This window comes from Corapipo altera, unplaced genomic scaffold (assembly GCF_003945725.1).
Source record: "Corapipo altera isolate COAL_440 unplaced genomic scaffold, ASM394572v1 23b, whole genome shotgun sequence".
Classification (NCBI taxonomy): Eukaryota; Metazoa; Chordata; class Aves; order Passeriformes; family Pipridae; genus Corapipo; species Corapipo altera.
Genome location: NW_020884885.1, coordinates 11267600 through 11283778, shown reverse-complemented (window position 1 = coordinate 11283778; position 16179 = coordinate 11267600). Strand labels below are relative to the sequence as shown.

At 50.7% G+C, this 16179-nt stretch overlaps 1 protein-coding gene across 1 annotated transcript in view; it reads right to left on the bottom strand.

The window, feature by feature from the left end:
* The window catches only part of ALX4 (ALX homeobox 4), a 39203-nt gene extending 26221 nt beyond the window's left edge, over nucleotides 1–12982 (bottom strand). Inside the window, exon 1 of the mRNA XM_027642565.1 lies at nucleotides 12586–12982. Coding sequence (XP_027498366.1) covers nucleotides 12586–12982 — 397 coding nt within the window. The remainder of the gene's footprint in view (nucleotides 1–12585) is intronic.
* Nucleotides 12983–16179: the final 3197 nt, after the last annotated feature.

The following is a 16179-nucleotide window of genomic DNA, read 5'->3' as shown; positions in this document are numbered from 1 at the left end:
GGGATAGCACAGCTGCTATAGAGTCCAATTTACTTCAAACTGTAGTACATAGTGGAGTAAATAATCTGTGTGTGTGTAACTTTGTCAAGAATATGATCTGATATAAACAGAAAATAAAACATTGGTGCTTCATCTCCTGTCGGTTGATGTACTGTGATGTTTGGATGCTACAGTAAGAAGCTCCGTAGATTATTACCAGCCAGGGACAGTCTGGAAGCCAGTGTGCCATTTCTTTATTTAATGGTTCTTGCTCCAGGAGAAACTTTGCCAGGAGAGCTGGCGGCTGTGGAGCAGAGGAAAGGATGGTCTGGCATAACATCACTTTGTGCGGGACACAACAGGGTGAGGAGCAGATCACCTCAACTGTGGTGCTACACTGCTATCACTGCCATACTGCCGGGGCCCCTGCTTACCCCTGCCACCTGGTCTGAGCATGCTCTGGGATGTGCCTTGAGCAGTCCTCAGTGCCCACACTCACACTACTCACTGTGTTAATACTTCTGGCACAGGGCTGAGCAAAATCAAACTGCTTTGCTCATCACCACCAGGAATCCCTGCAAAATGACACCTTGCTCAGCCTGCTTCCGGAAGAACCCAGACCCATGGAGCTGCTTCATCTCAGCCACACAGGGAGGAAGTGTCAGAACAACCAATTTAGACTTTTACATACTAGTATCACATTTTCCTGTTGGGACATTTTCAAGAGCTAGCTTGGACCAACTTTGCTCCCGCTGGGATGCTATTGCAGGCTTTCAGCTGCTGCTCCCTTTTCTTCTGAAGAAAGGAGAAGGAGTTCCTTCTGAGAAGGAGTTCTTAGCAAAGTTTTTGGTTTTAATGAAATTTGTGGACTAAATAAGGCCATTCCCTATTTTTCCCCAGTGGGGAACTAATTTCTACCAGACTCAACATCCTTAGCTGTATTCTTGGCTTTCAGGACCCACTCAGTTACCTTCATAACTCCTCCTTGGCCATAACTCTTACAAGTTAATGCACTTTATGTGATCACTGCTACACACCATGCTTTGTCTGCTTTGGGCTCCTAATATCTCCATCTCTGTGGGACGTGAAATCACACAGATTTCCACACATAAGCCAACATCAGAGAATGTTCATGTTGCCTGAGGCAATAATTGTATTAGATTTTCTTTAGGAAAACCTGAGTCATTCCACCTGATTTTTGCAGAATCCAGGTAGGTCGGACCATTATAGGCCAGATTTATGAACTTCTTGCAGGGACTGTGCAATGTTTCCTGGTTAATAACTGGAAAGGAAAACTGGGGTCAGACAGCACTTTCCCTTTACACTGAAAGTCATTAAAATCAACAAAATAAGCAAAGGGCTGGATCAGTCCTGGTTCTTTTGTCACTCTTGTAAAGTGTCTGGAGTGTGATTCAGTTGCCCAGTCATAGGTTTCTGGTGCTGTGGGAGACACACTAAGGTCTCTCAGAGGCCAACATGGGGTGGGCAGATACCAAGGCCTTGAGGAGCAGCACAGGGAGACCAGGCAGTGTAAATGGGGGCATCTTAGGCCAGGTGGCATGCAGTTGTCTCAATGCCTCCTCCTAGCACCAGCCAAGCTTCCTCTCTCCACCATCTTTAGGATGCTGGATACCTCCTGTTGCATTTACTAGTATCTAACAAACCTGTCTGAACACTTTGGCCTCAAAACCTCTGCCTTGTTGCATGCTCTTCATGTCTAGGTCCCCAAATATGGTGAAAAATTCATTACTTAGAAGTTTGGTTGCTATCACAGCCTCTTAGTTCCTTTTTGGGTAAACTTTAGGTCATTTTCTAAAGAAATCCATAGCTACCAACAAATATTGTCTGGCAGATTCCACCTCAGGCAGAGGCCCAGTAACATCACCAGCAATGAATTGCAGTAAGGTCCCCAGGAGACACTGCTCAGTAGGGTTTCTCCCCATCTTTGGGGACCCACTTTTGGAATAAAAGACATGCAAGAAAAGCATCACACTTCCTGTAGTAATTTTCCATCATCTGTCTGCATTTTCCTCAAAACCAGTTGTCTCATGGCTTGACTAAGGGGTTTACAACCTCAAGATGTCCAATGGTTTTGACATCAGCCAGGATATCCTCAGCTGTACCACAGGGAATGGGTGGCTGACCTGCTGTGTTGGTCTCTTGAGTGAGGGCTGCTGTACACAGGTGGTGGGAGATCCACAGTACAGTATTTTATGGACTTGTGTTAACATGAAAGCCATTTTCACCTCCAGATATATGGAAACCAAAACGAACCTAGTAAGGCACATCCCACATATCACCTAGTAATGGTAACGCACAAGCCCCTTCTGATTAATGTATTATACAGCAAAGTTCTTACTGGCTTTCTTTTCTAGCAAGGACAACAGATGAGGTCCAAAAACTGGCTACAAGCTCAAAGAAACAACTCAGGGCTTGCCCACAGAGGCAGACACCACAAACAGATTGCCCAAAACTCTTTCTTTCATATAAGCCATGTCTTTGAAGGAAAACACCACAGGCTGAAAACCCTGGTGCTGACCAACCAGGTCCCAGCCACAGTGCTGTACATGCTGAGTGTTAGTTCATCTCCCACTTTGGCTATGCTGAGCAACTTCCTGGATCCCAGCACTCCAGTCTACTGTATGCATTTTTCCACAGCATGGACACTTTCCTCAATCCCTGCCTTCCCTCAGATCCCTGTGGGGGCTACATTTTGGACAGCCCCATCATCTCCCTCTTCTGTCTAGTTTCAGTGACCAGTACCTGAACAAGCACCTGCAATGTCTGTAGATTACACAGGTGATAAACTCCTCTCTCACTACTTGACTATTCCCATAGACCTCCCTCTGAAGTGGACTGCTGACAAATGGACAAAAATAGGTGGTTCAACAAAGAACTCCAATTTTTACCACCAAGGCCAAGGAAAAGGGCCTTGGCCACAACCAGCCACAAAACCAAACTAGTTACAGGTTACAAGGGAAGAGCGGGGTTCTCTGGGCACCAGCTTAATATCCAACCCTGGCCACAAACAAGCCTTACAATAGCTCCAACTTTAATTTAAAACTGGCATCACCCAGCTTTGCACATGCACCTTGAGGTCCTCCTGTTTCCTGAGCTGAGTTTGGGCCTTTCAGTAGATTTTCATAGGTCTCTGTCCTTACCAGCCATATATTTATAACAACATTCTCTGTGGATATTTCCCCTCCCCAACAGAGCCAGAGTTAAATGAGCCACTGCACTCATGTTTGATGTTGTAGCCAATACCCCATTGCTTTCTATCCTGCAATAGAATATTCTTCTAATAGCTTGAAGTGGTATGAACTGAATGGAAATACTCTTTTCTCCAGCACAGGACCTCATACCTATATAAAGCAACTGGCTTCCCTCTCTTCCAGTAGCAGTTTTCTGACTTCTGTTCAAGAGCTGAAATGAAATATTTAAGCTCTGCCATAAATCCCACAGCTTCATGGAGTGTTTCTGGCCTTCTGCACCATCTGCCTAACTGTCTAGCAATTGGTCCATCAGCTATTTATCTTGGAAGTCCTCACTGGAGACATGAGGAACACAAAATGTCTGCAGGTCTTCTGCCAATTTAGGTAGGTCTATTCTTCCTCTTGCCTTCTAGCATTTGGCTATGTCCTGTCTAGCTCAGACTGATATCTGGCTCCAATCTGCTTATGAAGTTTCAGATCAAATCTTGATAAGCCAGGTTATGTCTATAACGCAGTGTTTCTCAGCTCTCAGCTATGGGCCCTTGCCACAGCTGTGCTCCTGACTCCACTCCAGGACAAGGTTTGGGCATGCACCATCCCAGGGAAAGAACCACATGGTGCTCCAGAAGATCTCACAGCCTCCTGGAGACCAGCACCACAGTCTGAGCTATAGAACATACCTCTGCCCCAGCACTTGGCCTCAGGGTCTCCTCCATCCAGTTCTTCTTCCCAGTCAGTTATACATTGAGAATGGACATGCATCAGCCTCCCATGCAGTCTTTCTTGAGTGACATCACTGGGGCTGGAAAAACCTGATGCTGTGGGTCTCCTTATGCTTGTGTTACAGAGCACACACACTGGAAACGGGCAGTCTCACAGGTGACCCATCCCCACCTGACAGACCCAACTCCATGCCCAGCATGAGACCAGCTCCATGCCCAGCAGGCTGGTACCCTGGTGAGCCTTTGGAGTCATTTTTGAGATGTTTTGCTTTTCTTTCAGAAACCTTGCTGCGGCACAGGTTTCCTATCAAGTTTTGGGCTGAGCAATGTTTTCCTATTTCCCCTGTTTTGTAAAACAACTTCTGGCCTGTGTCACACATGTTCCTCAGCACCTCACAGAGTTGTCGTCTTGCAGCTGGGCCTTCAGATCTCTCTGGGCACTGTCCCAGCATAGTTATTCTCTGATTGTTTTTGACCCTTTCTGGGAAAATTCCTGATATTGCCTCCTCTCCCTGCGCACACTGTACAGCTTTGGTTTGTTTTGATTTGATTCTGGTGTGAATTCCTTTCACTTTCCACTGATCCTGAATAGATTAGATATCTGCAAGAACCTTTGTTATCTGATCCCTCTTACATCAAAAGAATGAATACAGTTCCCTGTTTCCCTCTTTGGAAATTGCATCCTACCCCAAAAACAGTGTTACAGCTCCTAAGTGAAGCAGTCAGTCAATATCCAAAGTCCCAGGGAGACTGCTTCCACTACAGGGAGGAACTGATGAGACACAAGATATTCCTTTTAAGCAGCAGTGCTTGCACACAGAGCCCAGATAGGGAACAACAGCAGTCAGATAGGAGTTATACTGAGCCCTTACAAGTTTATTTTATTTCCCCCAGACAGAAATTTGACCAAAACATTTATTCTGTCTCCTCCTCCATTTCCTCAGTACCCATTGATAGCACTTCTCTGATGGGCCTAGATGCTGTTGAATCCCTGCCCTTTGGTTTTGTAGCGTTTTCAGGCTTCCACTGAAGAAGGGCGGTTGTTGTCTTCATAAGCCCCACACAGTTTTCACACAGCCTCAGCATACAGCATGTCTGTCAGTGAGTAAACCAGCTTACCTTTCAGGCTCCATCACCAGCTTACTCACTTGCCTTACAGCTAATGAACATGGTTCTTGCTAATAAGGAACATATTTAGAAATAAAACTGATTCAACCACCTGTTTCCAGCAAGCAGATTAACAGTAACAAGATAAACACTTAAGCTACATCTTCACGAAAAAGAAAAAAATTATCACATGCGAACAGACTTTTTTAGTGCTGAGTTAGGCAATGCAATGGTCTTCAGTCAGTGCAGATGAGTGTGTGGGGCTCATGACATACCAGCTTGTCATGACTAAATCCTGCTGGGACTTGAAGACAGCAGCTACTAAATGTTGAATCACAGCTATTCTCAATGCAATATAAAGAATTTTATACTAGTTATATATACTTATATATACTACATATACATATACTATATATACATATTTATATATAATATAATATAATATATAATATATAATATATAATATATAATATATTATATATTATATATAATATATAATATATATAACATAAAATCAGTTGCAGCCCACCTTCCATAATAGCACTGAGTCTGTCACTGCTTATTACCCATCCAAGGTATCTTCTCTTCTTCTTCCCTGCCTCTTCTCATTGATCTCTGTTCCTCCCTCTCCATCCTGCTCCCCTATTCCTCACTGATCCCTCTCTTTGTCCAAAAAATGGCCCTAGAAGTATTGTGCTGATATCAATTTCTCTTTCACATTATGTCTACCTTTGTGACAGTCAAAATATGAAGATGATTTGCAAGCATAAATGGCCAAGCAGATTCACCACTATGTACAATAACATTGACTCAGCTGAACTTTCACAGAAAATAAAGTGGAGGTCATTTATTTAATATATCTAAGTAGCTTTCCTCTTTTGCTTATGAACTTTCATTTACAAGCTAAGGCAACTGAGAGACATGTAACTATGATAAATTACTCTAACACTTTATTCACGTGAAATGTTCCCCTCTATCTGTTAGTAAATGTTTCTCAAGTCACAGGGGTCCTATATTAGCTGCATTACCACTCAGACTTCTGCAAATCCAGAACTATATCTCTTTTCCTTTTGAAAATGTATCTACATGAAGATATTAGACCTACGTTTTCCAAGCTAATTAACAACTGAGATGGAGTTTTGGGGTTTTTTTTTCAAATGTGTAGGAGGAATATCTCAGAAACATATGACTTTTGGGGCAGGGATTTCTCAGCATTTTCTGAAATGCAAAACTCATATCTTGTGTTGGCCAATATAGGCTGCTCACGCTAATGAGTTTCTTTTAAAAGATTAGACCATTAAAGTGGATTGGCAGATTGAGCCTACTTTACATACTGAGAGACCTGAGCATATGAGAACACATCAGTTGCTACAGCTTCTTGCACAGAATAAGGACAGAGCTGTCAAGAAACCTAAGTTAAATCCCTTCAAAAATCAAGCACAGGACCTCTACTCCTTGAGTTTCTGACTCCAACAGTGGCTGCTTCTACAGCCGGTTGAGTGCCTTTTTCTGCTGGAGCCACTGCCCTGGGAAGGTTACACTGATGCCACTGAGTGGTCACAGCTTCACCTTGCATTAGCTACTCAGATGTTACGAATTTCAGTTTTTCCAACTGCAAAATGAAAAGAAAATTCTCCTACTGCCCCAGGAAGCATCATGCTTTTTACCTGAGAATTGCTGCAGCTGCAGAAATGCCCTGGACAAATAATAAAGCAGCTTAAGGACTCCAGGGAGCGAAACTGGCTAAAGAGTAGAGAATTAGGGCGACCGAGTGGACAAGTCTGGAGATGTCCTTTAGCAGCGGACCTTGGCTCCGAGCCTCCCAGACACCACCTCCCGCTTACAAGGGAAACTCATCATGGCTTTGAACGCAGGGCTTGGAAAATTAATAAATCTTCAAGATCTGAGGGGTTGAAGTCTGCACATTAGCTCCCCTTAAACCTTGGGTGCATTTAACTTGTGAGGTTAGAAACCACAGCCAAAGAAATCTCTTTTGATTCAGACCGTGTTTTGAGCAGTCACCCATAAAGCAGCCAGTGAATCACTTCAGCCAGTTAGTCATGCAGCCACACTGAATGTACACTCAAAAGGCTGCACAAAATAAACAGCCTGCAGCTCCAGATAACACATACATAGCTCATTTGCGTTATCTGGCATCAGCATATATTGTTAATAGGACTCCTACACCAAACCCTTAGGAAAAGACGCACTCATTAAGCATCTCCAAATCTCTCTCCCTATCAGTATTTTTCTCATCTGCTCCACTCTATGTTGCTTTCAAAACAATTAAGACCGGCAAAAGTTTTAAGACCCGTTCTCTCTCTCCGCACCCTTCTTATTGCTGGTAACGTCCTGCTGAGTTCAGAGACGTGCGCTGCAGAAGTGTAGGGCCAAAGCGGAGTTAATTCCAATTAGCAGAGCACAAGTCGAAAATAAACGACTCTAGTACGAAAAGAAATCTTCCTGCAAGGAGGAAGCGGTAGGGATATAGGCAGAGGGAGGCTCCCAGTCCTTTGACACATGAGTGTTATAAACAGCTCAGGTCAAGAATCCTATAAAAACCTCCAGCCAGATCTACCATCCAAGTCAAGAGAAGTGCAAAACACTTTTTGGAAAGAGCCGCGAATAAACCTTCCTGCGCGGCCCCAGGGGTAAGGAGCGTCAGCCCTACCTTCGCGTCTGGCTCCCTGAGGAAATCCCGCAGGTTTCCGCGGAGGAGATCCCGCACCTCCGAGTGTCTGTTCAAACAGAGGCTTAGCCAAACTCCTGGCGAGAGCTCCCTCCCCTCCCTGGGAGGGTGCCGGAACCCTTGAATGGCAGATCTGGTGGCCCTATTGTGGAAAAGAGAGGGCTATTGCCAGGGCGGCGTCAGCGGCACGCCCGGAGCCGGCGGCCGAGTCCCGCCGGGCAGCCGGCCCCGCAGCACCGGGAGGGAAGGGTCGGCTCTGCCGCCTCGCTCCCCGAAGCTCGCCTTGCCTCCCCGCCCTCCTGGCTCCGCTTGCCGGCTTCTGCTCCCTGATGCCAGCTTAGGTCCCGTCCCTCCTTCCCCTCTTCCCCCGCTTCCCCACTCGCGCCTCCCTCTCGCTCACTTCTCCCCTTTATACTCCCTTGTTGCCCCCCGCGGGGATCAGGGCACCAGCATCTCCACACCCCGGTGGAGAGAGGTAGAGGGGGAGCCCGCGCCCTTATCCGCGGGGAAGGAGCCGACACCAAAGCTGCGGGGATAGGGAAGGGGAGGCAGGACCGAATGGCCACGGCAGCTCGGGATGCCCTTCTCAAAGTTCTCAGCTCCCCTGGGTCGCGGGGGGTAGCGACCGCAGTCCCCTCCCGGTAGAGCGGTTCCTGCGGAGATGCTCAGCCGGGCGGCCCTCATCCTGGTGCGGGGGCTCGGTATCGGCCCATGCGGAGAGCCCCACAAGAGTCCCAAGAAGAGTACACGGACCCCGTAACCCCGTTCCGCCCAGGGCGCGGGGCTGCTGCGGGAGCCGGGGCAGGGGGCAGGTGCCGCAGAGCCCTTGAACGTCGGCGGGGGCTCGGCGCGGCGGGGAGCCCCGAGCGCCTGGCAGCGAACGGTCCCTCGCGGGAGGCGCAGAGGGACCGCCAGCGAGCTCGTTCCTGCCGTGCCTGCAGCTTACATTACATCAGGGGAGGAGGAGGAGAAATGCATTAAAAGCGTCAATTTAAAAGAGCATGCAGCGAGCCTCCGACTCCTACAACAGTGGCTTTCTGCACTTCTAACAATAAAAGTGCACTTATGGCTGAACTTTTTATTTGCTCGCTGAATAAAAGAAACGGTTCTTATTTGCATAACGCGGCACTTAAAGAATTTCCTCTGTTAGAGAAAGCCCGTTTCCTTTCTCCTGTTTCCTTTGAGCAAATATCCCCATCACATTCGCCTTCACTCCACAAAGGATTTTATTCCAGCCCGTATTTCTAGACAGCAATATACGTATACCTTTCTGTGTGTATATGGGTATGTGAACACATATGTTTCAAGACATATAACTTACTTCAGCTCCATGCAATAGAAATAGCAAGTTAGATTACTACAGCACATAAATCATTCGAAAGCTTTTTTCTCTCATAAGCCAAGATATAGAACCTGTTCTGAGGACTAGATGATCTTGAAGGTCTCTTCCAGCCTTGGTAATTCTATGATTCTGTGGCTTTTATTTAAGAATTCGGCTTTAATTACCCTTGCCGGTTTGCGGAATAACCCGTACCCCTATTCGCGGCAGGGAACGCGAGGGAAGACGTGCGAGGCCGCCGGCCCGCCGCAGAGCACAGGCAGGGGGGCTTCTGGCAGGGGCGTGAGGAGCCCTGCCTGGTGCCCCATAGGGCCAGGCCGGCAGCCGCCGCTGCGAGAGGGACACGGGGAGCCCGGCCGAGAGCCAGGGCCGCCCGGTGCCACCGTCCCTGCCAGCAGCCGGGCTGGAAGCGCTCCGACGATTGCCGTCCGTGTCCTTCGTGTATTTACGGACGCAGCTCGCCCTTTGCCTATATTTATCCGTACAATGCAGTGGAAGGGCTTAGATCTAGAAATAGAAGCCGAGAGCAATAGGTGGCAGGCTCCGGCTTTTTATAACTCAAAAAGACTTGCTTATTAGAGAATTAAAATTAAATTAAACAACAACAACAAAAAGGAGTGGACACCCTGCCTGGCCGGCTCGGAAGGTGCGTGCCGTGCCCGCCGTACCAGCCCCCGCCTCAGTGCCCTGCCGCCCCGCTCCGGGCTCGCCCGAGGCCTCTACCAGCGCCGAAGGGAAAGGCATAGGCGAGAGTTGCGGGGCCGCACTGCGAAGTGCAGCGCACCCCGGGAATGCGGAGACCGGCCCGGGCCACGGGCCTGCCGCAGCGCCGGGAGTGGGGAAAGCCGGCCGTCTGAGCATCGCCCGGCGGGAAAGCCTGCCTGTTGATCGGCCTCGGTTTGCATTTTGTTTGTTTAGGGGTTTTTTTCCCCTTCTTTTGAGATTTTGTTGTTTTTCAAATTGAGGGATTTACGGTCTCGGCATGCCACCACTCCAGCATCCTGCTCAGGCTCGGACAACGGGGAACGCTGGGAGCCAGTAGTCCCCGCCGCAGCCGCCGCGCTCCTTTCCCTCTGCACAATGCCCAGGGCAGTACCAGCACTGAAGCTGCCGCGGGGTCTCGACGGCTGCTCCCCGGCTTCCCGAGGAAACCCCTCCGGTAGCTCTCCTCACTCCCCGGCGCTCCGGCTGCCCACGCTTGTGCCCGCTGCAGACAACGAGGGCGGCTTTCTCTTCCCGCGCGCTCACTCACGCCGAGGTTATTTACCCGCACTCGGAGGTTTCCCGGTCCCTATAGCCCGCCGCGTGATTCCCGGGGCACAGCCCCTGTGCCCGGCGCGGTGTGTTTCGCCGTCTGGGAAAAGGCAGAGGGGCGCCTACGGGTCTTGCAGCCGCTCTGCGAAACCTCGCTCTAGCTGTTATTAGCAAGTCTCTCTCTTCAACCATTAAGCACTATTATTATCACTATTGCTATTAATTATCCTCGCCGAACCATGTGTCTCTCATTACAGCCCACCGTCCCTAGCCACATCACAAGGGGCTCGCAAAGAGCGCGGTCTGGGCCGGTCCGGGCCGCTCGCCGCCGCTGCGGGGCTCCCACTGAAGGAGGGCGCGGAGGCCCGCTTGAAAATAAATCAGGGGAACCCCGGCGGTGTTAAGGAGGGTAATAAACTCTTGTGATTCTACTGGGAACTGTAATGTGGCATCACAGGCTATGCCGGCGCCCTGGGCTTTGCAACCTACAAAAACAAGAGAGCCGGTTTTCAGAGAGAGAATGGCAGGACGGTAGGGAAGGCACGAGGGCTCTCCTGCACTCCCACTCCCGGAGGAAGCGAAGACCGGGAATGTCCCCCACGGGCCGCAGCCTCGCGGGGCTCCCCGGTCCCATCGTGTCCTTCCCCGTGAAGCCCCACCTGGCCCAAGAAGGCCTTCGCGGATGAGGCCTTGGCGCCGGTGAGAGTTGTCCGCCAACAGGGAAAGGACAGTGGAAGAGAGGGAACGTGGAAGAAGGAAAAAGCTCCAATCATGGCCAGAACAAACGTGAAAGCAGCCCTTAAACAGAGCCCTCATGCCACTGCGCGGTTTAGTGGGGAGATACCCGTGGGAGGAGGGTTTCGGGCAAGGACCTGTGAGGGCCAGGGCAAGGAGCAGAGCGCAGCCGGGGGAGGGCGGACGGGATCGACCCCTGTCCGTCCGGGCGCACCGTAGCCAGGCTGTGCCTGCGCTCCCGAGCACGCCTGTATGGCGAGGACTTACTGCTCTTTCCCAGTGAAGGGAAGTCACCTGTGCGGGGAGGAACTGGGGCTGTGGACCTGGATCCGGGGACACCTCAGATGGAAGTAGGGGGCGATGGACGGAGCCTGAACGCGAGCCGGCACGCAGCGGAGATGGATAGAGGCATGGCGCCTCTGCCCCCTTTTAAGTCTAGAGATGGGGGGAAAAAGGTAAGTAAAGAGGGAAAAGAGTGCTCAAATGACGACGAGAGTATAGAAGTGGGATTGCCGGCCTGATCCGGACCTCTTCTGGCTACCCTGCGCCCTCATTCCGTAGGCACCGTCCGTTTTAGGGTCTCCCTGGAGACACGGTCCTATCGCTGTCCCTGCCCGTTGGGGAAACGGTGGACTGACTCATCCCAGGATAGGGACCACCTCAGAGGCGACGCGCTCAATCTAGGCCGGGGCAGTCTCTCTTCACCCACACAGAAATCGCGGTGAGGAAGAGGGATTTCATTTCCACTTTCTCTTTATGGGAAAACTGATTAGGGGAATTTATTTGTTTCGTTGTTGAATTTTTGTTTGTTTTTAGGGGGTGTTGTTTGTTTGTTTTCCTTTTTTCCTAACCCCCCAGCTACAGCGGAGACCTCCCGAAGAAGCCTTTTAAAGCCACGCTCGGAAACGACACGAGGAGCGCCCCCGTTCCCGGCTGTCCTGTGAGCGCCAGCGCGAGGGAGTGTCTTAATTGCCGCTAATGACCCGCAGAGAGGATGCGAGGGAGTTATCTGCAGCCGGGCAGAAATCAATTAGAGAAGTGGCAATTAGGAGAGAAAGTGAGAGACAGGAGAGACCGTTACAGTGAAAAGTGAAGATTTCGGTGAAGTTTTCCAGAAATTCTTCGTGTGGAAAAGTGTCCCCGCTGAGAGTACACTGTGCAGCCCGGCGCTCCGCTCTTTCTTTCTCTCCCGGTTTCTGCGGACCTCCCCGCACTGCTCAAGAACTAGCGCTTTGCGGGAGCGCAGCGGCCCCGTTCCGAAATTACGATTATGATCACCGCAAAGCTGGACACTGCGGGAAAGGCGGCTTCCCGCGGGCGTCGGAGGCTCCAGACCCGTCTGAGAATGAAGATACTCGTGGGGCACGGCGGCACCCGCTGCGGCGGGAGGGGGCTACGCGCCGGAGCCGGGCAAGGTCTCCTTGACCCTGGTAGGGTTTGTTCTGCCGGGCAACCACCCCCCACATCCCCGGGAGGCCCTTTCCAGGCCCGGGAGTATCTCTCCGTTTTCGCCTCCAGTGTTTCCCCCGCGGCACGCCAGGGACTCACCGTAACAGGAGACCTGCAGAGTTCCGTTGTGGCTGCTGCTTTCTTGCAGCTTGATGTTGCTGTCCGGGGGGGTTTTGCAGGGGCCTCGCTGCATGTAGAGGTGCGGCGGCTGTTGCTGCGGAGGGTATTTGTTAAAGGAGGCTGGAGCCCCGGCAGAGCCGGCAGCCTGCACACTGCCATCCAGGGACTGACATTCCTGCTGGCTGTAGCGGCTCCGGCACTTAGTGCTGCTGTCACCAAAGCCTTGTCCTTTGCTGGCCAGGAAAGTAGGGCTGAACTTGTCACTTGCTTGAAATGCCCTAAAAGGCGAGGAGCCTTCTGTGTCCTGGGAGGCTGCGTTGTAGTAGGAATCCATGGCAGCCGGATCACAATAAGAAACACAAGTATCAGCATTCATTCCTAAAATTAAAAGGCCCGAGTGTCCTTAATGCGCTTGGAGGGGCACCAGGAACCACTCTTTCTCTCTCCCTCTCGCATAGACACACACTCACAGCTGGGCTGGGGAGCTCTAAGAGAATTCAGATGTTGGTGAAAGCTGACCAGAACTCCAAACCCCCTTAAGATCTCGCACAGTAAAAGGGGTCTTTTTCTTTCCCTCCCTCCCTCTCTCTCTCACACACACACGCTTGCCCTCCGTCTCTCCCTCTAAACTACACTTTAAAGAGGCTCTTCTCCGCACTTTCCCCCCACAATAGGAAAGGAAAAAAAAAAAAAAAGAGAGAGACCTCTCCCCCAATTAGTATGTAGATGATGACAGTGGAGGGGAGGGGGCCCAGGAAGGGGTGTGTGTGAGTGTGTGTGTTTATGGGGGTGTGTGGAAGCAGAGGGGGGGTGGAGGTCATATCTTTTGCGTTAAAAAAAGTTTAAAAAATAAGCCAACTAAACAAAACAAAACCAGCCCCAAAAGTTTTTATGATTAAAAAACAGAAAATCAAGCGGATGACATGAACGCCACGAAGGAATGGGTGCGGGATCCGCGCCGGCGGAAGCGCCAGGGACGATTTAATGGTCGTGACACGCTCTGTTTGCTCCGGCCCTCTCCCCTGCTCACTGCCCCAGCTGCGGGGACCCTCGCCGCCGCGACCCCCTCCTCTGTATTAAAGCCAATACGGATTTCCCTCGCAGCTATATGTCTTTAAGCCTCACCCCCACCCCTCATCGCATTAACCCCTTCAGGGACGACAGATCTCCCACCGCTGCAGTGAGGCGGTGCCACAGTCGCCCCGCACATCGCCGGACGAGCTCTCCATCGCGCCTCGGCGCACGTTTATGATGGTCGTGATTTATTTACCTCTAAAAACGTGCTCTCTTCAGGTGTAAAACAACTGCATCCAAACGGGAGGGCAGCAGGGAGGGATTTTAACAGTGTCACCAAGCATACAGAATTGCACCAGGCTTCTGGGATTGCCAGAGGTGACTTGTAAAAGGACGGGGACCCTTTTTGGTTTGAGGGGTCAATTGCAAACCAAAAAGGGCTTAAAATAAATCAATACTCACCTTTCGTCGTCCATCTCCCCCCGCCCCCCCGCCATTCAACCTGATTCCCCTCCTCCCTCAATTAACTCCTACTACCCCTTCCACTTACTCGTACCCTGCCTTCCTCCCATCCCCACATCTGGTTTCTATTGCTCACTTACCTTGAAGTTTTCAGTAATAAAGATATTACGCAAACTAAATGCGCAGTTCTTCGGTCAAGAAGAAAAAAAAAGAAAAGAAAAAGTGAAATAAAAGAAGAGAAAATTAAGTAAATAAAACAGAAAATAGAAACGGAAAGGGAAGAAAAGAAGACCCTTAACCCCTTCGGGAGCGCGGGCCGTGACGAAGCCGGCTGCGGGCGGGGAGCTGGGGCACCGTCGGCTGCTCTGGGCTCCCAGCGGGCTCCCCGCGGGGTCCGGCCCATGTGTCCTCCCTTCTCCCGCGCAGCTTCCTCCACCCCGTGCAGAGTCGGGGGGACTCGTGGCTTTCATCTGTGTGTGTGTATCTGTGTGAGTGGGGGGGAGCAGGCTACGGCTCGGGGGAAAGCGGGGTGGCAGAATGGGGATGCGACCCCCAAGACGACTGCTCGGGAGGGGCCCGTGGACACCGCCAGCCTCCAGGCCTTTGCTCCAAGAGCAAGGCCAGCACCGCCGTTTTCATTATCTCAGATGTGACACTAGGCGCCCACCCCTCGCACCAGTATGCAGAAGAGATTTCTAGCGACGTCGTCGTTAAAAACAGCCAGAGATGGTTTCATTTACGAGATTTCAAACCATTTTGCAAGTCTCCCTCAGAGCAGCGCTGGGCTCGCTCAGTTTTCTTGTCCAAGAAAGCTTTCAGCGGATTTGCCTTCCTTATTCTCTTTATTACCTTACTTAATTCTTTTCTCGTATTTTCTCTCTCCCTTCCCAAACTCCCCCAACCCACTGCAGCCCCCTCTCCTTCCCTTGTCCGCCACATAATGAAAAGCAAACCAACTCAACGCATAAGAGTCTTTCTAAAAACCACTTCGGGGCGGCCAAGGGGGCCGGGGCATTGTCGGTACCGGCAGCCTTCGAGCGGCTCCGCCGAAGGGCAGCTGCTCTGGGTACCGGCAGCACTCCAGCTCCCGCATACTCGGCTCCGGCACATCGGACTCGCAGCCTCTCTCACGGAGGAGGGGCACGTTAAATACTTGTTTTCCAGTTCTTTCCCCCACGATTATTTCGGGGAACGAAAGAAATTCTGTGAGGGCAATTCTCGATGCTACGGCTTTATACTCGGCCTCGGGATTTCTCTTTGGCAAAGTTAAATAACAGCAAGAGCAAAATCTAAAGGCAGAGATTTGGGGATCGGGAAGGAGATTTTATATATATATATATATATATATATACAAATATATAAATACACACACATATATATATATAAAAAATTTTTATTCGGAAGTGTTGCGATGCAGTGGCTCGCAGAGGCAGTGCGGCGTGGCCGAACCGAAGGAGGGCTGCCCAGGTTCCCTTCGGTCAGAGCAGTCTGCCAGCCCCTCCTTGCATTAGACTATAACGAAAAGTCCATTAATTTCATATCACAGCTAATCCGCAGCCCTTGGAAAGGACTGCAATAAAACCCTCTCTCTAATGGCCAATTTTCCGTCCCTGGAAGCGGGAGGTTAATTTGGGAATCGTTACCGGGAGAAAGGGTGCGCGCAAATACCTGGCGATCTAGCGGGGGTGGGAGGGAAAAACGGGGTAATCACTTTTCTTGACGGTTTTCGTTTAGATGGATTGGGTTTTGCGTGCTGTTCTCTCAGCGAGTGTGATGGGGGATTCCAGCAGCCCCCGTTAGCCGGGAGCGGAGCCTTGAGAATACAGAAGCAAACAGGGAGCCTGTAGCCCCCTCCCGTTAAACGAGGCGATGGGGCTCCTTGTCGAGGCGCTGCCGGCACGGCCGTGTCCCTCCGGCCGCGGGGCTCTGCCAGCCCGCCGCATTCCCGCCTGCGGGACCGAGGATCCGCAGAGCAGGGACACAAAGGGACGAGCAACACTTGAGGCACGATATCACCATTTTTTTCAGAGTGATCTCAAACCTGCCCTGTCCCTGCATCAAATGCGTCCAAAAGGGAAGGGCGAAAGGGCAGTCGAA